Source organism: Nerophis ophidion, linkage group LG28, assembly GCF_033978795.1.
Source record: "Nerophis ophidion isolate RoL-2023_Sa linkage group LG28, RoL_Noph_v1.0, whole genome shotgun sequence".
Taxonomy (NCBI): Eukaryota; Metazoa; Chordata; class Actinopteri; order Syngnathiformes; family Syngnathidae; genus Nerophis; species Nerophis ophidion.
Genome location: NC_084638.1, coordinates 24,776,535 through 24,801,192, shown reverse-complemented (window position 1 = coordinate 24,801,192; position 24,658 = coordinate 24,776,535). Strand labels below are relative to the sequence as shown.

At 39.8% G+C, this 24,658-nt stretch overlaps 1 protein-coding gene across 4 annotated transcripts in view; it reads right to left on the bottom strand.

Annotated features, from left to right (window-relative positions):
• The window catches only part of LOC133544984 (gastrula zinc finger protein XlCGF57.1-like), a 202,805-nt gene that overhangs the window by 32,992 nt on the left and 145,155 nt on the right, over positions 1-24,658 (bottom strand). For 2 of the 4 annotated variants that reach the window (XM_061890252.1, XM_061890254.1), the window contains one exon: positions 11,299-11,492. In XM_061890252.1, the coding sequence (XP_061746236.1) occupies positions 11,299-11,492 (194 nt within the window). Of the gene's footprint in view, positions 1-6,230; positions 7,618-11,298; positions 11,522-24,658 lie in introns of those variants that run through there. The other 2 variants (XR_009804695.1, XM_061890257.1) reach the window with 2 other exon arrangements.

Sequence of the window (24,658 nt, the reverse complement as noted above, 5' to 3'; positions counted from 1 at the left end):
GTGAGGAAGCTGAGGCTTGGGATACGTTGGACCTTCCAACAGGACAAGGATCCCAAGCATACCTCCAAATCAACATCAGAGTGGTTGCAGAAGAAAGGCTGGAAGAATCTTGAGTGGCCTTCACAGTCGCCAGACCTAAATCCTCTAGAAAAGCTGTGGTGGGACTTGAAGAAGGCAGTTGCAGCACGCAAGCCCAAGAATATGAATGAACTGGAGGCCTTTGCCCAAGAGGAATGGGCTAAAATACCTGTAGATGCTTGCAAGAAGCTTGTGTCCGCTTATGTATCACCTTTGAAGGATGTCATTACTGCCAAAGGCTGCTCTACTAAGTACTAAAGATGCATGTAACTAGGGGGTTGAATCATTTTGTCAATGAGATATTAAGAAAAATGTCCTTTTTTGGTATTTTGTAAAATACAGTGTTACAATTTAAGTTGCATTTGTCTATTTGACACATCTTTGTTTGATATGACTATAAACAAAATACGGAACAAATGTCCAACTTGCTAAAACACCAAAATTGTGTGGGGGTTGAATAATTTTGATCACAATTGTATATGTATATATATATATATATATACATATATATATATATATATATTGCTTTTGAAGATCTGCATCTGCTTGAGTGAAATGTGGTCCAGATGTTTATAATTTTTGACTGCAGTGGCTTTGTAGCGATCTACAAGAACTCCTCAATAATCTGAAAAATATTCAATCAAATGTATTTAGAAAAATTGGCCATTTTCTTACAGTTAAATATCAATACATAAAAATACAAGTTAACTTACTTCACTCTGCTGGAACCGGGCAGGTCACCGATTTTCGATTTCCTCCATCATGGGCCTCTGTTCAACGACCTCTCGTCGTCTGTGGGAGAAGTTTTATACCCTTTTTGCTTTTATCAGCACTTCATTGTTACACTTTTTTCTATTTCTGACAACAAAGCCATTCTCTCACTTTCCAAGCTTTCTGTGGTTTCACCTTTTGGGTGCAGTGGTATGTAGTAAACTACAGCTTTCCTGGCTTTCTAGATGTTGGCTGCAGCTTTGCCTTGGCCTTATTCTGCTGGGCATCTAATACGTACGCAACTGTCTCTAAAACAGAAAAGTGAGATGTATAGTAGTTTACGTTTGAGATGTGTAGCAAGAGGGCCGTCCTTTGCGACAGCGACACCTAATTGATTAGATTGGCATAGGACAGTGGACAAGCTCATCAGTTAGTGACTCTTGAACTTGTAGTTTATGATGCTGAAATACATCTGAAACTGAAGCTTTTTTGACGGGCCAAGATGCTGTACTTAATATGTAGTGAAATTCAGAAAGGACCTCATCAACGATATTTTCTAACTTCAATAAAATGCAAGCAATTCCCCGTTCAATAGATATTTGCAGGTTTAATTATGTTGCATCATCACAACTATGTGTTTCAAATTCATGATTTGTATCGACAGACTCTATGGACCCAGCTTCAGATTTGTCTGACTCCTGCACCTGACCTCTTGTGCTGACAACATTAGCTTCAAAATCTATCATTGAATGTTGGTTGTGTTTCCTATTTTTGTGTGTTAAAGGCCTACTGAAATGAGATTTTCTTATTTAAACGGGGATAGCAGGTCCGTTCTATGTGTCATACTTGATCATTTCGGGATATTGCCATATTTTTGCTGAAAGGATTTAGTAGAGAACATCCACGATAAAGTTCGCAACTTTTGGTCACTAATAAAAAAGCCTTGCTTGTACCGGAAGTAGCAGACGATGTGCGCGTGACGTCACGGGTTGTAGGGCTCCTCACATCCTCACATTGTTTATAATCATAGCCACCAGCAGCTAGAGTGATTCGGACCGAGAAAGCGACAATTTCCCCATTAATTTGAGCGAGGATGAAAGATTTGTGGATGAGGAAATTTAGAGGGAAGGACTACAAAAAAAATAAATAACAATAATAATTAAAAAAAAAAGGCGATTGCAGTGGGAGCGATTTAGATGTTATTAGACACATTTAATAGGATAATTCTGGAAAACCCCCTATCTGCCTATTATGTTGCCAGTGTTTTAGTGGGATTAAATAGTACCTGAAAGTCGGAGGGGTGTGGCCACGGGTGTGTTGACGCCAGAGTCTCTGAGGGAAGTCACGGCAGCTGCAGCAAGACGGAAGTTCCGCTGATGTCTCTGGTAAGAGGCGACTTACTACCACAATTTTCTCACCCAAAACTGCCGGTTGACATGTAGTCGGGATCCATGTTCGCTTGACCGCTCTGATCCATGGTAAAGCTTCATCTTCGGGAATTTTAATCAAGAAAATACCGGCTGTGTTTGTGTGGTTAAAGGCTAAAAGCTTCCCAACTCAATCTTTCTACTTTGACTTCTCCAATATTAATTGAACAAATTGCAAAAGATTCAGCAACACAGATGTCCAGAATACTGTGGAATTATGCGGTTAAAGCAGACTACTTATGGCTTGGATCGGGCTGGAAAATAATGTCCGCTACAACCGGTGACGTCAAACGCACGCGTCCTCATACCGCGACATTTTCAACACGACTGTCACGCCTGTCAGTTTATGTTTTGGTCAGGTTATGTTTAGTTTTTTGGACATGCAAGTACTGTCTTGGCACTTCCTGGTTTGTTTTCGTCTCCATGACAACTCAAAGCGTTACTAAAACGGCCTTCTTTCATCTCCGTAATATCGCTAAAATTCGCTCCATTTTGTCCACTAAAGACGCCGAGATCATTATCCATGAGTTTGTTACGCCTCGTCTCGATTACTGTAACGTATTATATTCGGGTCTCCCCATGTCTAGCATTAAAAGATTACAGTTGGTACAAAATGCGGCTGCTAGACTTTTGACAAGAACAAGAAAGTTTGATCACATTACGCCTGTACTGTATATACCTTTATATACATACATATATACCTATACTGTATATACCTTTATATACATATATACATACATATATACCTGTACTGGCTCACCTGCACTGGCTTCCTGTGCACTTAAGATGTGACTTTAAGGGGGGGGGGGTTGCCCACATCTGAGGGACTCTCCAAGGTTTTTCATAGTCAGCATTGTCACTAGCGTCCCACTGGATGTGAATTCTCCTTGCCCACTGGGTGTGAGTTTTCCTTGCCCTTTTGTGGGTTCTTCCGAGGATGTCGTAGTCGTAATGGTTTGTGCAGTCCATGTCCACAGCCTCGCACCTGTTTGCACTAATTATCATAGCTACTTAAGTCACTCTTTTTCTTGTCTTCATTCTGGGATCTTCACACACGCACGCACCCTACCCATGCTGAGCTACCTTCATGCCCTCGAACACCTCGCTATCAATGCCCCTTGTTTTGATCCACATAAGTTTTGTATTCATGTCTTTAGTCTTGCCATTGTGCTAGTTTTGTGTTGATTAGTCTAGTTTATTATCCGCCATTGGCCGCGTTCTTGGTTTGCCTTTTTGTAGTTTGTTTGTTTATTAAATACATATCATGTAATCACGTCCACGCCTCGCTCGTGCTGATTCTCATCTGCGTCGAAGAAACAATCCACGTCCAGGCCAAGTTGTGACAACGACACTTCGCGGGAAATTTCAAATTGCAATTTAGTAAACTAAAAAGGCCGTATTGGCATGTGTTGCAATGTTAATATTTCATCATTGATATATAAACTATCAGACCGCGTGGTGGCTAGTAGTGGCTTTCAGTAGGCCTTTAAATGTACTGTATACATTTGTTTTAAATGAGCAACCTAAAAACATACATGGAACCGTTTCACTATGCCTCAGATGTTGATTTATGTGTTGAAAATAATCTATTTCTGTTGTTAGGTCTTTGCGTGTGCACACATGACACTTAATTGTAGCTACTTCTGCTGTTTGGGGAGTTTGCTGTTGACCATGAACTATGAACTTTGTATGTATGATTGAGTAACTTACTCCACGGGCAATTTGTATATGGACATGGAGAGTGATAACTGCCCCTTAAAGGGGAACATCATCACAATTCCAAAAGGGTTAAAAACAATAAAAATCAGTTCCCAGGGGCTTGTATTTTTTGAATTGAATTTTTTTTTTTCAAAATCCCGGAATATCCCTAAAATAAGCTTTAAAGTTCTTGATTTTTGCTATTTGCGATGCGGACTGTCCATTTCCCTGTGACGTCATACAGTGCTGCCAATACAAACAACATGGCGGTTACCACAGCAAGATATGGCGACATTAGCTCGGATTCAGACTCGGATTTCAGCGGCTTAAGCGATTCAACAGATTACGCATGTATTGAAACAGATGGTCGGAGTATGGAGGCAGATAGCGAAAACGAAATCAAAGAAGAAATTGAAGCTATTGAGCGAATAGCTATTGACGCTATTCGGCCATAGCGTGGGTGTACCTAATGAAGTGGCCCATAGCATGGCTGCCTTATTAGCATCGCCGGTAAAATGTGCGGACCAAACGATCAGGACTTTCGCATCTAGTGACACTGGAGCAACTTAAATCCGTCGATTGGTAAGTGTTTGTTTCGCATTAAATGTGGGTATCTAGTTTCAAATGTACATACAGCTAGCATAAATAGCATGTTAGCATAGATTAGCGTAGCATGTTAGCAGTCATGCCGTGACCAAATATGTCTGATTAGCACATAAGTCAACAACATCAACAAAACTCACCTTTGTGATTTGGTTGACTTAATGGTTGCAAATGCATCTGCAGGTTATCCATACATCTCTGTGCCATGTCTGTCTTAGCATCGCCGGTCAAATGTGAAGACACTCTGGCACATTCAATGGGGGTCTGGCGGCAGATTTCTTGCCAGTGGTGCAACTTGAATCCCTCCCTGTTAGTGTTGTTACACCCTCTGACAACACACCGACGAGGCATGATGTCTCCAAGGTTCCAAAAAATAGTCGAAAAAAAAACGGAAAATAACAGAGCTGAGCCCCGTTGTTTGTAATGTGAAAATGAAAATGGCGGGTGTATTACCTCGGTGACGTCACGTTCTGACATCATCGCTAAAAGAGCGATAAACAGAAAGGCGTTTAATTTGCCAAAATCCACCCATTTAGAGTTCGGAAATCGGTTAAAAAAATACATGGTCTTTTTTCTGCAACATCAAGGTATATATTGACGCTTACATAGGTTTGGTGATAATGTTCCCCTTTAAGTTAAGGGTTGCGTGTATTTTCAAGGGTGAAGTGTCCTGCCCAAGGACACAACGGCAGCGATTTGGATGTCAATAGGTGGGAAGCGAACCTGCAACCCTCAGGTTTCTGGCACGGCCGCTCTACCCACTATGCCATACTTTTAATTCATAGCTGTATGTAGAAGTGGCTGGTTGCATCAGCTCTGCTCTTTACTGTTCTTTGTGTTCTTTGATGTTGTAAAAGGGATGTGTACTATGGCTGAGTTGTTTTTCTCTTGGCCTCAGTCCGGACCCCTTCTCCAGGGACCCAGGCTTAGACCGATTTTTTTATTTTATTTTATTTTAATCTTTTATTTTTTTCTCCCATTCCCCCCACTTGTTTACCTGTATCTCACCTTTTTGTAAGGGGCGCCGGAAGTTGGCAGACCCGTCGGCGATCCTGTTCTGTCTCCCTGTAATGTTTGTCTGATCTTGAATGGGATTGTGCTGAAAATTTTAATTTCCCCTCGGGGATTAAAAAAGTATGTCTGATTCTGATAAATATATGTATATACATATATACACACACTAAACATAAAATGTTAAATTTATGTAAAATATGTCTTGTACTGTTTACTCTCACCTTTTCAGTCAAATTGTTCTGTTAAATTTGTAATAAAAGTACACCATGTTGCATATTAATGCATGTACTTGACTGAATATGAACTATCTAATCTATAAATGTAGAAGTATATTAAAAAGATTGTTACACAAACAACAATGTCACACATGTTATATGTGCTGATGTTGTTAGAAAGTCAACATTAAAGTCTTGACAGTTTATTTCAAATCCTGCAGTTTCATTTGCTGCTGCTGTTCTCATCAGCACACTTGTGTTTCTTACACGGCTACTTAGAAGACAATCTTTCACCACACACACTGCAACTCACCAGTGTGTGTTGTAGTGTGTCTTTTCAAATATGCACTTGCTGCAAAAGCTTTACCACAGATTGAACAGGAAAAAGGTTTTTTGCCAGTGTGCGATCTCGTTTGTACTTTTAAAGCGCAACTTTGTGTAAAACCTTTACCACAGGTTGAACAGATGAAGGGTTTTTCACCAGTGTGTGTTATCATGTGTATTTACAAATGGTGACTTTGTAGAAAATCTTTTCTACAAATTGTACAGATAAAGGGTTTTTCACCAGTGTGTGTTACCATGTGTCTTTTCAAACGGTGATTTTGTACAAAATCTTTACCACAGATTGGACAGCTAAAAGGTTTTGCTCCAGTGTGTATTCTTCTGTGATTTTCCATAAATGACCTTTGAGCAAAACCTATATCACAGAATGAACACTTAAAAGGTTTTTCTTCAGTGTGTATTCTCATGTGTACTTCAAAACTCTGAGATTTTACAAAACATTTCCCACATTCTGAGCAACACAAAGTTTTTGCCTCAGTGTGTGTTCTCATGTGTATTTTCAAATGGTGACTTTGTACAAAATCTTTTCTACAAATTGTACAGATAAAGGGCTTTTCACCAGTGTGGGTTCTCATGTGTATTTTCAAATGGTGACTTTGTACAAACCCTTTCCTACAGATTGAACAAATAAAAGGTTTTACTCCAGTGTGTATTCTTCTGTGTTTTTCCATACATGAACTTTGAGCAAAACCTTTACCACAGATTGAACAGATAAAAGGTTTTTCTCCGGTGTGTGTCCTCATTTGTACTTTCAAATTAAAACTTGTTACAAAACATTTACCACATTCTGAGCAAGAAAAGGGTCTTTCTCCAGTGTGTCTTCTCATGTGTCTTTTCAGAAGACTATAGAATTTGAAGGTTTTGTCACAGTGAGAACATGTGAAGTGAGTGTTGTCAGTGTGACATGTCTTATCATCTTTAGAGTCTTCATCATCAGTGTCAGGAGAGTGTGAGGTTGTGTCCTCACTATCTGATAGTGGAGCTAAGAGTTTGTCTGCTTGTGATCCTCCACAGTGGTCTCCATCAGCTTCTGTTGTCATGTGTTGTGTTGAGCTGCTGCTTGGAGGCTCCCCCCCTCCCCTCTCCTCACTTTCACCTTTGACCTCATCATCTTCACTCTTCACAGTCACTGGGAAATCCTCCAGTCCTTCAACATCCTCCCCCTCCTGACTGATGCTGTGTTCTTCCTCTTCTTCTTTAATGTGCGGCGGCTCTTGGTTCTCATCTTCCTCTTTAAAGTAAGAGGTCAGTGGGTCCTCCTCTTCCTCATTAATGTGAGGGGTCTGTGGGTCCTCCTCTTCATTTTTGATGTGTAAGACCAGTGGGTCCTCTGCTTGCCCTTTCATGTGAAAGGTCAGTTTAAAACTATGGGTCTGTGGCGTCCAGTCTTCCTCTTTAATGTGGGGGGGGCTGTGGTTCCTACCCTCCCTCTTTAATGTGTTGGGAATGTGTTACCTTTTCTTTCTCATGTATGTGGGGGGACTGTGGTTCCTCCTCCTGCTCATGAGGTAGACATTTTTCATCAAGGTCTGCGGGACAGGATAAAGCAAACAATCTTTAGAAAAGCCCAGATTTGCTCAGTCATATGAGAAATTGTCCTGCACCAACATATATCATCAGTTTCCCCTCACAGCAGTCAGGGTACTTCAAACTGACACATGAAGAAGACCTTCTGGGGAATGCCTTCCCAAAAACGTCCAATCCACCTTATCATCAAAACATCCGAAAAGTAATTCCTGCCATCTTTAATGGTAGTCACCATACGTGAAAGTGTACTGTTCTCCCTCTGAATAAGTCATACACACACAGGAAATAAAGCACCACATGCCAACCTCCACGCAGTTTTACTAGTGATGAGCTCTGCCTGCTTTTTGACAATAATTACAGTGACTTTCACATTTACCTTTAGAGACATGTCTGTTCTAAAAAAGAAGCAAGAGCACAATTAACATGTCGGCCAAAAAAGATGACGCCTGTGTTGTTTTCATTTAGATAGTGTCCCCACAGTTAAACGAGGAAGAAGTAATCAGATTACTGACTACTCCTTCAAAACATAACTTGTTTACCTTATTAATAATAGTAATAATGGATTGGATTAATTTAGTGCGTTTCTAGACACTCAGATTGCGTTACAGTGAGAACGGAGAAGGCATCGTTCATGCAGTTCACACATTCAATGTGGTAAGCTACATTTTATAATAATAATATTAATAATAATAAAAATGGAACAAAATATAAATAAAACAAAAAATAACTTAATTACATTGTTTTTTAAATTGCCATTGATATTTAAATAAATCTTTACCCATTATTTTATGGTTTATTCGTTGCTAACTAATATCCGATTTTTAAAACTATATTTAAAGTTGAGTTTTGGTGGTAAAATAAATACTGACGTTTTCAAATTACTGAATAATTGTGTGACTAATCGTGATTACAACATCAATCAAAATAATAGTGATTATTATTTTCTATGATGTGTCCATCTATCCATTTTCTACCTTTTGTCCCTTTTGGGGAAACAAGGTGGCAGCAGGCCAGGTACACCCTGGAAAATTCCATAAAACCTTCAAAGGGGAACATTATCACCAGACCTATGTAAGCGTCAATATATACCTTGATGTTGCAGAAAAAAGCCCATATATTTTTTTAACCGATTTCCGAACTCTAGATGGGTGAATTTTGGCGAATTAAACGCCTTTCTGTTTATCGTTCTGTGGTGATGACGTCAGAACTTGACGTCACCGAGGTAATACAGCCGCCATTTTTATTTTCAACACATTGCAAACACCGGGTCTCAGCTCTGTTATTTTCCATTTTTTTGAGTATTTTTTGGAACTTTGGAGACATCATGCCTCGTCGGTGTGTTGTCGGAGGGTGTAACAACACTAACAGGGAGGGATTCAAGTTGCACCACTGGCCCGAAGATGCCAAAGTGTCTGCCGCCAGACCCCCATTGAATGTGCCGGAGTGTCAGCACATTTTACCGGCGATGACAGACATGGCACAGAGATGTATGGATAACCTGCAGATGCATTTGCAACGATAAAGTCAACGAAATCACAAAGGGGGGTTTTGTTGATGTTGACTGCCAGCTAATCGATGCTAACATGCTATTTACCGGCGGTGCTAAAGCAGACATGGCACAGAGATGTATGGATAACCTGCAGATGCATTTGCAACTATATTACGTTTTCTTCCACCCACATTTAATGCGAAAAAAACACTTACCAATCGAAGGATTAAGTTGCTCCAGTGTCACAAGATGCGAAAGTCCTGATCGTTTGGTCCGCACATTTTACCGACGATGCTAACGCAGCTATTCGGCCATGCTATGGCTATGAATAACATCAATAGCTAATCACTCAATAGCTTCAGTTTCTTCTTCAATACTTTTATACTCCAACCATCCGTTTCAATACATGCATAATTTGTTCAATCACTTGAGGCGCTGAAATCCGAGTCTGAATCCAAGCTAATGTCGCTATATCTTGTTGTGGTATTCGCCATTGTTTGTTTGTATTGGCAGCACTGTATGACGTCACAGGAAAATGAACAGTGTCTTCGCAGAGAGCGAAAAAAAGGCACTTTAAAGCTTTTTTTAGGGATATTCCGGGACCGGTAAAATTTTGAAAAAAACTTCAAAAAAATACAACAAGCCACTGGGAACTGATTTTCATTGTTTTTAACCCTTTTGAAAAATTTTAATAATGTTCCCCTTTAAATTATTTTCTTTTAAATTTCATCCTTATTAAAAATGTATCCTCCAGTTTGTGGCTATTATAAAGCATGTTTCCAGAGGAAATGCATTTTTACAGCATGTTTTAAAGAGATAGCATTTAAAAAATACTTCTGGGTACATTTTATTTGATCTATTTCTTAGTGAATGGAATTGAGTCCATTGTTAGAATGAGGATAGTTAAGAGTTTGCTAATGTTTGTTTACGACTTAAAATCCATAAAAAAGAAAAACATATGTTATTATTTTACATAAGGATTGTGAATGAAAGTCAAAATAAAATAAATAAAAAATCAGATCCCCTTTGATAGTTTTTCTACATCCTGTCAACAGGTTGATGCTGGGGCGAAAGCGAGAAAATAAATACATGTCGGGAAAATGCAAATTTCAGCAAAAATGGCTGGCAAACTTTTAAAAACCTGGTTAAAGATTGTTGGCCGTAAACCCAGACAGGCATGTGTATGTTGTAAAATGATGTTGGAATTAGCTTTATTGTTTGGGTTTAGGGGCCCTCGTCATGGGGCCCGCCCCCGGCCCAGCTCTGATCTGTTCCACCACTGGTCATTGTGATTATATTATATATTCCAAATGTCATTGTCCTGTTATAAAGTTAGTAAACATGTGAGAGTAACAAGTAAACAAACCTGTTCTGTGTAACACAACTTGATGTTTTAGGAAAACAGCGTCCAGTAGATGATTGTTCTCCACCTTTGTTCTCAGAAAGTTCCACCTCGTATTCTGCTATCGTTCTTTGGCTACATGCTGACATATGTTCAATTCATCATTCTTAATTTATTACAGCATTTGGGAAGCCTGGAGTTGATTTTTATTATGTGAATGTTATATTTTTATCAACATGTGACAACAGCGACCCTGCTATTCAAAAAATAAGCTGCTACATTACTAATTAATGTAAGTATAGCTGAAAAAAATAGTACAATAGCAATGGGAGAGACTATTTATCCCTGAATACCATGGAGTTCATGTAGGCTTTATGATGCAGTTACATTATTATATCAACTAGCAGAGACAGCTTCAAGAAACTCTTCATTTAACATCATGTCCTTTTTTGCTGCTTCAACACAGCTCAATCAATACAGAAAAGGGTAAAGTGAAATAACTTAGTTGTTAAATGTAAGTCAATAATGCTTGTCTGTTGTTATAGAGGACCTCCCATTGGCTACATTGCAAGTGAACTTTTATTTAGATTAAATTAGAATATGATTTTATTGTTTTAATATGTCCATTGTCATGTCTTTTATAATGATTAAGAATGATAGAAAACATTCTCCCAAAAAGTGCAGTTCCCATCTAAATTCAGATGACTAGATTTAAAATTTTAAGTCTACGAGCATGAAGTGATGAAGCCTACTTGGATGAGAGGACAAAGGTCTTGTAAGACAAAGTGAAGAGTCCAGTTGTGATGGATTGAATGCCCTGAGAATAAAATGATATGTGGATGTTGTGCTTACTTGGACTGTGATGAAGCTGTGAGGACTCAGGTGGTTTGTCTTCATGCTCTTCAGTCTTCACAGAGACAACAGTCAGTGGAAACTTGCTGAGATCAGCCTCCTCCTGTCCTAGAAGACACTCTTCCTCCTGAGTGATCCACACGTCCTCCTCTTCCTCTTTAATGTGGGGGGGGGGGCTGTGGATCCTCCTCTTCCTCTTTTATGTGAAGGGGCTGCTGGACGTCTTTTGAGTAAATAAATAATTATGATTAAGAGAGAATATAAATAGTTTTGGACTGACACTGTTAACACAATGACATTGTGTTCTTTTGTGTGTTGTGTTAAAAGTGTGTAACTTAACAACTAATAAAAACATGTGAAATACTTCCTTTTGTCCTAAAAATAATTCATAAGTAGTACAGTGAGTACAAAAATAGACTTGGAAATTGGATGGGGGGCAATTTGAAAAGTTTTTATAAGTACGAGGCACCGTTGATCGAGGAATTCTTAACTTTACACTCACTGATATAAAGTGTGTAAATATTTTATTCTGTATACGGCCTCACCTCAGCACCCCATCATCATAAACACACAAACAGTTAAAATTGTTGACACTTTTAAATACCTGGGCGTAACCTTGGACAATAAACTCACCTTTGATCAGCACACCACGGACACTCAAAAAAGAAGTCAACAAAGACCATCAGCCATCCGAAAACTTAAAGGACTATACGTTGCACCTCATCTCCTGTGATTACTTTACCAAAGCATTGTTCAACCCATCCTTCTGTAGTGAAGTGAAGTGAATTATATTTATATAGCGCTTTTTCTCTAGTGACTCAAAGCGCTTTACATAGTGAAACCCAATATCTAAGTTACATTCAAACCAGTGTGGGTGGCACTGGGAGCAGGTGGGTAAAGTGTCTTGCCCAAGGACACAACGGCAGTGACTAGGATGGCGGAAGCGGGAATCGAACCTGCAACCCTCAAGTTGCTGGCACGGCCACTCTACCAACCGAGCTAAACCGCCCCTGTACTGTTCCACATGTTTTTTCACCATGCTTTCTGAAACCAACCGGACCAAACTCACACGCATTACAAACATAGCAGCTAAAATCATCGGTCTACCCACACCCAACATTTCAGATTTAAACCACAGGTCCATCATTCCACTGGCAAACACAATAGTCCAGGATATTATTCACCCACTGCACCAATACATAATCCCACTACCATCAGGGCGCAGGTACAGAACCATTAAATTCCGGAGGGCCCGCCTCAGGAAAAGCCTGATCCCTGCAGCTATAGCCGCCCTTCACAACAGGCCCGGCCGACATGTCTGACAAAGCCTGTAAATGTGTTGGTCATGTATGATGTCTTTTTGTTATTTTTGTTTTGTGATGTGTAATGTCTATATGTTTAAATGTACGGCAGTGAAAATGAATTTCCCCAACGGTGACCAATAAATCTAAATCTAACACAACTTGATGTTTCTTGAAAACAGCATCCAGGAGTTGATGTTGTCACTCCTTCTCTTCTTTTATTGGACAAAGTTCCTCCTCATGCTATCGTTCTTTCGCACATTTTCACACAATCACAACACTTTACTCTAACATTTGATCTGTACTTAGCAATGTGTTGATAACGTCCGTGTTAGCTTGTTAGCTTAGCTAACAAGATAAGCTAACTAGCACAAGACGCGATAAAGTACGCTCAGACTAATGTATCCGGATACAAACAATGTCTAAGAATGTTTCATCTACTACACCACATATATGCGTACATGTATGCACTAAATACAAATAGAGAAACAATAATGGCCAGTGGCCACGTTTAGGCCTTCTCTGCTTTTTACTCCTTCGTCTTCTTTGGATTTCCAGCAGACTAGTAGAGCATCTTAGGCCTCCACAGCTTCTTAACGGGACTTCTTCGTCCTGTCCTATGGTCCATACTACATTCTACACTACAGGAGGTCGCGCTATCAACCTTTCAGTTAGTGATGGGAGGAAATGTGCCGAGGCTTTCAGGATTGTGTCAAGTAATTCTTCTTCTTCTTTGGTTAAACGGTGTTTGACAAACAACCTCGTAGTGTTCATTACCGCCACCTACTGATATGGAGTGTGGACGGAGCTGGAATCCTCCTCTATATTCAGGGATGGGAATGAAGGTTTACAAAATCAACTGAAAATGTTTTAATCCTAAAACACCGCTTTGCGGAAGGCCGCACAGCGGGCTCTGGGGGGCATGCCCCCCCTGAAAAATTTTGAAATCTATGTTAGCTTAGGATGCATTTCCTGCTATTTTGAGTAAAAATCTAACAATATTCTCCTGACCAAAATTTCACATTTATTAGCAAATTTTTTCATAAAAATGTATCATGTGATGAAATTTATGTATACAAGTTTACACATATATCAAATTCTTGCACACTTTTGTATTATAGACAAAAATAGGCCTACAAATGTGTAATAGAGTGATCTATGGTTGTCTGTTGCCATCTCCTGGTCAATGTTGGCCATAGCTTGGGGTTATTTTTTGGTTGACCAACGTTTTACGTGTGGTTGTGCACCTGACGCAAATGAGTGTGTCTGTTCTTAAAGGGGAACATTATCAGCAGACCTATGTAAGCGGCAATATATACCTTGATGTTGCAGAAAAAATACCATATATTTTTTTATCCGATTTCCGAACTCTAAATGGGTGAATTTTGGCGAATTAAACACTTTTCTGTTTATCACTCATGTGGCGATGACGTCAGAATGTGACGTCACCGAGGTAACACAGCCGCCATTTTCATTTTCAACGCATTGTAAACATTGGGTCTCAGCTCTGTTACTTTCCGTTTTTTCGACTGTTTTTTGAAACCTTGGAGACATCATGCCTCGTCGGTGAGTTGTCGGAGGGTGTAACAACACTAACAGGGAGGGATTCAAGTTGCACCACTGGCCCGAAGATGCGAAAGTGTCTGCCGCCAGACCCCCATTGAATGTACCAGAGTGTCTCCACATTTTACCGGCGATGACAGACATGGCACAGAGATGTATGGATAACCTGCAGATGCATTTGCAACGATAAATTCAACGAAATCTCAAAGGTGAGTTTTATTGATGTTGACTTATGTGCTAATCAGACATATTTGGTCGCGGCGTGACTGCCAGCTAATCGATGCTTACATGCTACGCTAATCGACGCTAACATGCTATTTACCGGCGGTGCTAAGGCAGACATGCCACAGAGATGTATGGATAACCTACAGATGCATTTGCAATGATAAAGTCAACAAAATCACAAAGGTGAGTTTTGTTGATGTTGACTGCCAGCTAATCGATGCTAACTGCTACGCTAATCGATGCTAACATGCTATTTACTGGCGGTGGTAAAGCAGACATGGCACAAAGATGTATGGATAACCTGCAGATGCATTTGCAACTACATTACGTTTCCTTCCACCAACATTTAATGCGAAAAAAACACTCACCAATCGAAGGATTTAAGTTGCTCCAGTGTCACGAGATGCAAAAGTCCTGATCGTTTGGTCCGCACATTTTACTGGCGATGCTAACGCAGCTATTCGGCCATGCTATGGCTATGAATAGCGTCAATAGCTATTCGCTCAATAGCTTCAGTTTCTTCTTCAATACGTTCATACTCCAACCATCTGTTTTAATACATGCGTAATGTGTTGAATCGCTTAAGCCGCTGAAATCCGAGTCTGAATCTGAGCTAATGTCGCTATATCTTGCTGTGGTATTCCCATTGTTTGTTTACATTGGAAGCCCTGTATGATGTCACAGGGAAATGGCCAGTGTCTTTGCAAATAGCGAAAATCAAGCACTTTAAAGCTTTTTTTTTAGGGATATTCCGAGACCGGTAAAATTTTGAAAAAAACTTCAAAAAATACAACAAGCCACTGGGAACTGATTTTTGTTTTATTTTTAACCCTTTTGAAATTGTGATAATGTTCCCCTTTAAGCCACAGTAAAGAGAGACGTAACTTCATCAACAAGAACAAGAAAGTTTGATCACATTACGCCTGTACTGGCTCACCTGCACTGGCTTCCTGTGCACTTAAGATGAGACTTTAAGGTTTTACTACTTACGTATAAAATACTACACGGTCTAGCTCCATCCTATCTTGCCGATTGTATTGTACCATATGTCCCGGCAAGAAATCTGCGTTCAAAGGACTCCGGCTTATTAGTGATTCCCAAAGCCCCAAAAAAGTCTGCGGGCTATAGAGCTTTTTCATTCGGGCTCCAGTACTCTGGAATGCCCTCCCGGTAACAGTTCGAGATGCCACCTCAGTAGAAGCATTTAAGTCTCACCTTAAAACTCATTTGTATACTCTAGCCTTTAAATAGACTCCCTTTTTAGACCAGTTGATCTGCCGTTTCTTTTCTTTTTCTCCTATGTCCCACTCTCCCTTGTGGAGGGGGTCCTGTCCGATCCGGTGGCCATGTACTGCTTGCCTGTGTATCGGCTGGGGACATCTCTGCGCTGCTGATCCGCCTCCGCTTGGGATGGTTTCCTGCTGGCTCCGCTGTGAACGGGACTCTCGCTGCTGTGTTGGATCCGCTTTGGACTGGACTCTCGCGACTGTGTTGGATCCATTATGGATTGAACTTTCACAGTATCATGTTAGACCCGCTCGACATCCATTGCTTTCCTCCTCTCCAAGGTTCTTATAGTCATCATTGTCACCGACGTCCCACTGGGTCATTGTCACCGACGTCCCACTGGGTGTGAGTTTTCCTTGCCCTTATGTGGGCCTACCGAGGATGTCGTAGTGGTTTGTGCAGCCCTTTGAGACACTAGTGATTTAGGGCTATATAAGTAAACATTGATTGATCACCTCGCCTGGTTTTTGACTCAATATACAATTACAAAATAGATTAACCAGAATTCAAAATATAAAAATGTTGAAACACATAAGATGGTGTATTGTACCTCTGAATGGACTCGTCTGTCGTAGATTGGTGTGAGAAGAGCTGAGTCGGAGGTGGGAGGCTTCGATAGTTGATTTGAGGCTGAATTTCTGACGATGTTTGACTTCAGCTTGAAGGCAGATCCCAGTGAAAAATTACTTCTCCGTAAACTCACTTTACTTAGATGCCTTGCCGATATGGCGTGGTCAAAGAGTGCCACTTTTCCCCGAGATCCATAGTTCACAATGTCCTTGCAAAATAAGCACTGAGCACGTCCCGGTTCATCGCACTTTGCAAGGAAATCGCTGATCAGTTCGTCTACTTCTACGATATTGTTGTTAATCTTCACCTTCAGTTTGATAGATATATAGAGCCATGTCCAGTTCCACTTGTTTCTCACGCCCTTATCGATATCTTTCGCTAATGAAGCATTCCTATCTTGAATAAGCTTAACCATGTCTGAAACTGTTGAGAGCTACTGTGTTTTCCTTCCAGATTAGTCGCCGATAAACACAACCAATATAAACAGAATACCAGTTCAGGAACGCTCACAATAATTGAGGATCAGGGACTCGATATTGTCGGCAAACGACGCATGCAGACGCCTATAACGGGTAATGTCATTGGTTGATGTCGTCAGCTGATAGTAGAGCTAGCCAATCTGGTGCCTTCACACATTGGCATTATATTATATAAATGACCCTGGCGGTCCCAAAATCGGCGGAATTCCGCGGATCCGCGGAAAATTCCCATCCCTGTATATTCATTTATTTAACCCTGTCATTTTAAAAATGTATATAATGTTTTGCATCCTACGAGTGCAATCCCAAAATATCTTCCACTACTAACCTAACCTTCTCTTTCAATAAACTTATTTCCCTTAGTATTTCCCTTTCTCTATTGTATTTCCTACAATGTTTTAAAACTTTTTATCTGATGACAACAGTCACACAGTCCTGTATTCTGTTTCTTATCAATTAACTATTTAGATATGAACAAACCCCGTTTCCATATGATTTTGGAAATTGTTTTAGATGTAAATATAAACAGAATACAATGATTTTCAAATCATTTTCAACCCATATTCAGTTGAATATGCTACAAAGACAACATATTTGATGTTCAAACTGATAAACAATTTTTTTTTGTGTGCAAATAATCATTAACTTTAGAATTTGATGCCAGCAACACGTGACAAAGAAGTTGGGAAAGGTGGCAATAAATACTGATAAAGTTTAGGAATGCTCATCAAACACTTATTTGGAACATCCCACAGGTGTGCAGGCCAATTGGGAACAGGTGGGTGCCAGGATTGGGTATAAAAACAGCTTCCCAAAAAAATGCTCAGTCTTTCACAAGAAAGGATGGGGCGAGGTACACCCCTTTGTCCACAACTGCGTGAGCAAATAGTCAAACTGTTTAAGAACAACGTTTTTCAAAGTGCAATTGCAAGAAATTTAGGGATTTCAACATCTACGCTCCATAATATCATCAAAAGGTTCAGAGAATCTGGAGAAATCATTCCATTTAAGCAGCATGGCCGGAAAGAAACACTGAATGACCGTGACCTTCGATCCCTCAGACGGCACTGTATCAAAAACTGACATCAATCTCTAAAGGATATCAACACATTCGCTCAGAAACACTTCAGAAAACCGCTGTCACTAAATACAGTTCGTCGCTACATCTGTAAGTGCAAGTTAAAGCTCTACTATGCAAAGCGAAAGCCATTTATCAACAACATCCAGAAACGCCGCCGACTTCTCTGGGCCCGAGATCATCTAAGATGGACTGACGTAAAGTGAAAAAGTGTTCTGTGGTCTGACGAGTCCACATTTCAAATTGTTTTTAGGAATATTCGACATCGTGTCATCCAGACCAAAGGGGAAGCGAACCATCCAGACTGTTATCGACGCAAAGTTCAAAAGCCAGCATCTGTGATGGTATGGGGGTGCATTAGTGGCCAAGGCATGGGTAACTTGCACATCTGTGAAGGCACCATTAATGCTGAAAGGTACATACAGGTTTTAGAGCAACATATGCTGCCATCTAAGCGCCGTCTTTTTTATAGACACCCCTGCTTATTTTAGCAAGACAAGTGTTACAACAGCGTGGATTCGTAAAAAAAAAAAAGAGTGCGGGTACTTTACTGGCCCGCTTGCAGTCCAGACCTGTCTCCCATTGAAAATGTGTGGCGCATTATGAAGCGTTAAATACGATAGCGGATACCCCGGACTGTTGAACGACTGAAGCTCTACATAAAACAAGAATGGGAAAGATTTCCACTTTCAAAGCTCAACAATTAGTTTCCTCAGTTCCCAAACGTTTATTGAGTGTTGTTAAAAGAAAAGGTGATGTAACACAGTGGTGAACATGCCCTTTCCCAACTACTTTGGCACGTGTTGCAGCCATGAAATTCTAAGTTAATTATTATTTGCAAAAAAAAAAAAAAGTTTATGAGTTTGAACGTCAAATATCTTGTCTTTGTAGTGCATTCAACTGAATATGGGTTGAAAACAATTTGCAAATCATTGTATTCCGTTTATATTTACATTCAACACAATTTCCTAACTCACATGGAAAAGGGGTTTGTACATAAGAAAAAAAATAAATAAAATAAAAATAAAAAAAGTTTTTTACTGTTTCTAGTACTTGACATTGTTCACACATTCCTGTAGAGTAGGGGTCACCAACGCGATGCCCGCGGGCACCAGGTAGCCCGTAAGGACCAGATGAATAACCCGCTGGCCTGTTCTAAAAATAGCTCAAATAGCAGCACTAACCAGTGAGCTGCCTCTATTTTTTAATTTTTATTTATTTACTAGCAAGTTGGTCTCGCTTTGCTCAACATTTTTAATTCTAAGAGAAACAAAACTCGAATAGAATTTAAAAATCCAAGGAAATATTTTAAAGACTTGGTCTCCACTTGTTTAAATAAATTCATTAATTTTTTTTTACTTTGCTTCTTTTAACTTTCAGTAAGACAATTTTAGAGAAAAAATACAACCTTCAAAATATTATAGGACTTTTAAACACATATACATTTTTACCTTTTAAATTCCTTCCTCTTCTTTCCTGACAATTCAAATCAATGTTCATTTATTTTTTTTATTGTAAAGAATAATAAATACGTTTTAATTTAATTCTTCATTTTAGCTTCTGTTTTTTTGACGACGAATATTTGTGAAATATTTCTTCAAACTTCTGGTTAAAATTAAAAAAATATATATTCTGGCAAAATCTAAAAAATCTGTAAAATCTAATTTAAATCTTATTTTAAAGTCTTTTGAATTTCTTTTAAAATTTTTGCTCTGTAAAATCTAGAAGAAATAATGATTTGTCTTTGTTAGAAATAAAGCTTGGTCCAATTTGTTATATATTCTAACAAAGTGCAGATTGGATTTTAACCTATTTAAAACACGTAATTAAAATTCTAAAATTAATCTTAATCAGGAAAAATGACCAATGATATTCCATAAATTATTTTTTTTAGTTTTTTGAAAAAGTTTCAAATTAGCTAGTTTTTCTCTTCTTTTTTTCAGTTGAATTTTGAATTTTAAAGAGTCAAAATTGAAGATAAACTGTTTCAAAATTTAATTTATTTTTTTTGTGTTTTCTCCTCTTTTAAACCGTTCAATTAAGTGTTTTTTTCATCATTTATTCTCTACAAAAAACCTTCTGTAAAAGAAAAAAAATGTAAAACGGAATAACAGACAGAAATACCCTTTTTTTTAATGTATATAAATTAGAGGTGGGCAAATTAATGTGTTAATTACGAGTTAACTCATCAATCTATTAACGCCGACAATTATTTTATCGCACATTTGCGTATGTTTTTTACATGCTTTTATCTTGTTAACGCTTTTTCTTAGCAAGATGACGACGCCCGGACGTGCTTCGGCGTCGAGGGGCTCCTGGTAAAGATGGAACATTTGGCAAAAATACCGGACAATTCTGCAAATGTCATCTCTGGCTTACAGCGTGGTCACTCCGGGATCACTTACGACCGCCAGACAATTCTGAATGTGGATAGATCGGGCCGTTTTGGACTGAATGAGGCGTGCTTGCTAGACCGGCTAGCTAGCATGGGAATACTTTGCCGGCTACATCCAGCAGCCTGTGAAGCAGCGGAGTATAGATAGATAGATAGATAGTACTTTATTGATTCCTTCAGGAGAGTTCCTTCAGGAAAATTAAAATTCCAGCAGCAGTGTACAGAGTTGAGATCAATTTAAAGAAAAAAGTAAAAAGTAAATAATGGGGGTTTAAATGGAAACAAAATAGAGAAATATTACAAAAAGAATAAAAACAATGGGAATAACAATATAACAATAAAATAAGAATATAACAAGACAAAGTAGGCAGTAGTGACCATGTTATGAAAACATATTGCACTGTTAATGTTTTGCATCCCCTGTCATCCTAGTACCCCCCGTCCCCCGTCCCAGAGAGGAGTTGTACAGTCTAATTGCGTGTGGGACAAAGGAGTTCTTGAGTCTATTAGTCCTGCACTTGGGTTGAAGCAGTCTAGCACTGAACAGGCTCCTCTGGCTACTGATAATGCTATGCAGAGGGTGACTGGCATCATCCAGGATGCTCACTAGTTTGTCAACAGTCCTCTTCTCTGCCACCGTCACCAGTGAGTCCAGTTTCATTCCGATTGTAGAACCGGCCCGCCTGATCAGTTTCTCAAGTCTGGAGCTGTCCTTCTTAGATGTACTGCCCCCCCAGCACACTACCATGTAGAACAGAACACTGGCAACCACAGACTGGTAGTACATCCACAGGAGTTTTCTACAAATGTTGAAGGAGTGCAGTCTCCTGAGGAAGTACAGCCTGCTCTGTCCTTTCTTGTACTGGTGGTCCGTGTTAACAGTCCAGTCCAGCTTATTGTCCACCCAAACCCCGAGGTACTTGAATGAGTCCACGGTCTGTACCTCAACTCCTTCGATCACAATAGGTTGTGACCGTGGACTCGACCTCCCAAAGTCAATGACCAGCTCCTTGGTCTTTGACGGATTGAGCTGCAAGACGTTCGTGTGGCACCAGACAACAAAGTCCCTCACCAGGTTCCGAAACTCCTCCTCTCTGCCGTCCCTGATGCACCCGACGATGGCTGTGTCATCCGCGTACTTCTGGATGTGACACAGCTCTGAGTTGTAGCAGAAGTATCTGAGTTGTAGCAGAAGTAATGTATATGTGTTGTCTGTCTATTTATCAATAATGCAGACGAGGAGTGTTGGCTGAATTCTTAACGTTTACTTTCAGAGCGTGCATATCACAACATACAAGATGCCGTCATGGCGACACAACCTATACCGGACTACCGCGCATTCTCGTCACTCCTGTTGCATGCTGGGTAGGGTAGTTCTTTTTTTCCCTGCCTCATAACATCACAATATAGTACCATGCATATGATGCGTTCAGTTTATCAAAGCACCAAGCAAACTATCGGAAAATTCCCATCATATCAATTCCTAGATATGGTCATAATTATTTTAAGTGCACTATGCAGAATAAACACAACATTATTAATATTGCTACTACGGATTATTTGATCAAAAATTCCCTAAAACAGCCCATTACCTATAATATAGGTTTTTTAAACATAAGATCCCTGATAAAAAAAATGTTTCTGCTGTTACCTCAGAAATTGCCTGTTCAATGTTATGATTGTGGAACAAAGATTTGTATGTAGATTATATTTATTTTCCATAACAAACAGGATAACTTAAATACTCTGGCAGTGGCAATAAGCTTAAATGTTTGTATTTACATTTTTTGAGTTGATTTTCATAAAATATGCTATTTAACAAGTACTGATTTAAATTGTGTTTGCACAACAAATGTTTTGGCGCTTTTGTTTATGTGGGAGAATATTCCAATAAAGGTGCACTACACACTACTTTTGAATTCCTCTATTGGGCTTTGCGTATACAATGCAGTTAATCGCGATTAATCTGAGAAATAGTGCGATTAACTTCGATTAAAATTTTTAATCGTTGCCCAGCCCTGATATAAATAGATTTATTTATTAAAGGTAAATTGAGCAAATTGGCTATTTCTGGCAAGTTATTTAAGTGTGTATCAAACTGGTAGCCCTTCGCATTAATCAGTACCCAAAAAGTAGCTCTTGTTTTCAAAAAGGTTGGTGACCCGGGCTGTAGGGTGTTTCCCAATTAAAAACTATCGATCATTAAAAACTATTGGTCATTTAAATATCTATGTCCAATCCTAATTTTCTCAGGGATGGAAATAAAGATTTACAAAATCAGCCGAAATTTTTTTAATCCTAAAACACCGCTTTGCGGAAGGCCGCATAGCGGCCGCACCCGAGTGCAACTAGTGCACTCGCCTGCTAGGGGGGGTCTGGGTGAATGCACCCCCAGAACAATTTTGAAATCTATGTTAGTTTAGGATACATTTCCTGCTATTTTGAGTCAAAATCTAACAATATTCTCCTGACCAAAATTTCACATTTATTAGCAAATATTTTCATAAAAATGTATCATGTGATGAAATGTTTGTATACAAGTTTACACATACATCAAATGTTTGCACCCTTTTGGATTATTTGGAATTCTTTGCCTTGAACTGATAACTAGCATGCGCGGTTTGCGGTCTCATGCGCGGACGCGGGTCGGGCGGGTGACATGACGAAAATTTTTATTTTAAATAGATTCGAGGGGGGTGGCGGTTGAACCATTCGGAAATATATATACATAGTTAAATGTTATGTTGAAGAGGTTCATTTAGCCTACTGACGTGTATTTATAAATGGTTGATCTATATAGGCTAGTAGGTAAAGTGTTGTAGCTGACAACTCTTGATGGTACAATCCATATAACACGTCACAGACAACATCACGCTAACATCACGTGACACCTCTGATGAAGGCTGCAGAAGCAAGGTAGCCCAAACTTGTCAGCTACAACACTTTACCTTACTAGCCTATAGAAATCAACCATTTATAAATAGTTCAATGTTGTTACCCACATACCAAAAACGAGCAGCACTCTTTGAAACAGTATGTGGGCATACTTTTATTTTGAAGTGTCTCGTTTGGTCCGTCGACGGATGTCAGAATCAGAATCAGAATCATTTTTTATTTGTCCGTTCCAACATGTACAAGACACATCAGAACTGACATTACATTTTCGGCACAGTCCCGCTAAGAGCAGACACACGTTACAGGGGGGGGACAAGACGAGATCGCCGACGGATCAGCCGGTTACAGCGCTCCTTAAAAAGATAAGAAAAGGGTGAAGTTAGGAAAGGGGGGGGGGGGTAAAAAAATATCAGTCCAAGGCTAGACCCTCAGCATAGGTCTAGTCTGAGTCCAAAGAAAAAACCTCACATAGCATGGCACACATTAAACATACATATATCACAACAACTTGCAACAGAGGTAGGGGTGGGTTTGCGCAGGCGCGCTGTTCGCTCTGTAGCGCCGCTCAGCCATTTCACAACCCCAAAGGAGATAAGCGGTGGTGAGGGTGTTGATTTAAGGGTCGGGGTCATGTGTGTGCGTATATGCCCAATTAACTCGGGAGAGGTGAAGTGTTTTTGTATGGCTGAGGCCGATAAAGTTCAGCTACAGATGTTGTTGACAAAAAGGAAGGTCAAAAGCGTCTATCTTTGAGGAGTCTTCGGGAGATTTTCTTCAGAACAGCCTGCTCCATGCCAAGGCCATTCAGGGAGTCCAAATCGTAGATAAAAAGTTGTGTTCCTTCGAGAAGACAAAATATTGACTTATCTCCTCAGTTGTCCATGCTGGACCTCTTTCAGTTCCAATTATTATTCCTTCTCTGCAAACTTTTCCAAGATGAGATCCATTTTGCGATTCAACTCAGAAATCGCACAAGTCTGTGTTCCCACAGCCCGACCCAATCCTTCCATTGCGTTGAACAGCCGTTGGGCTCCTTGAGAGGCTGCCATCGTCTTCCGAATTTGTCGATACACGAGAGCAATGCCCAGCCCAATCAGCAAGTTCCCCGTGATCACAGCTCCAAATAGGTAGATGTCTTCCACGTCCTCGATGGAAAGAGCTGAGAGGCACATGATCCTCCATGAGTTCCTGGAGTCTCGCACGTGACCTGCAGCGATGGTTCCATCAGGGCAGCCGGGCTCCCCCGAACCTCTTTTTCTTGTCGAAAAGACTGTGTCAATAGCGTCAAGAGTCCAGCTGATCATATTCATATTGAAATTTGGATTAGAGGACAGCGCAAAGAAAGAGGCTTTTAAAAAGTTCAGACAAGGACAAAGACAAAGACAGCAAGCAGGGTAGGAGGGAACGGAGAATGCGACCGCCCTCACCAGAGGCTAGGATGTAAGGAAGCTACTTCCGGGTATGGCCAACGAGGTGTTTGTTTGTCATTTGTTGGTATCTTACTTGGTAAAATGTTTGATCCACATGCTGTGCATGTTATTATTTTTACGTTTGTAACGTGCTTTAT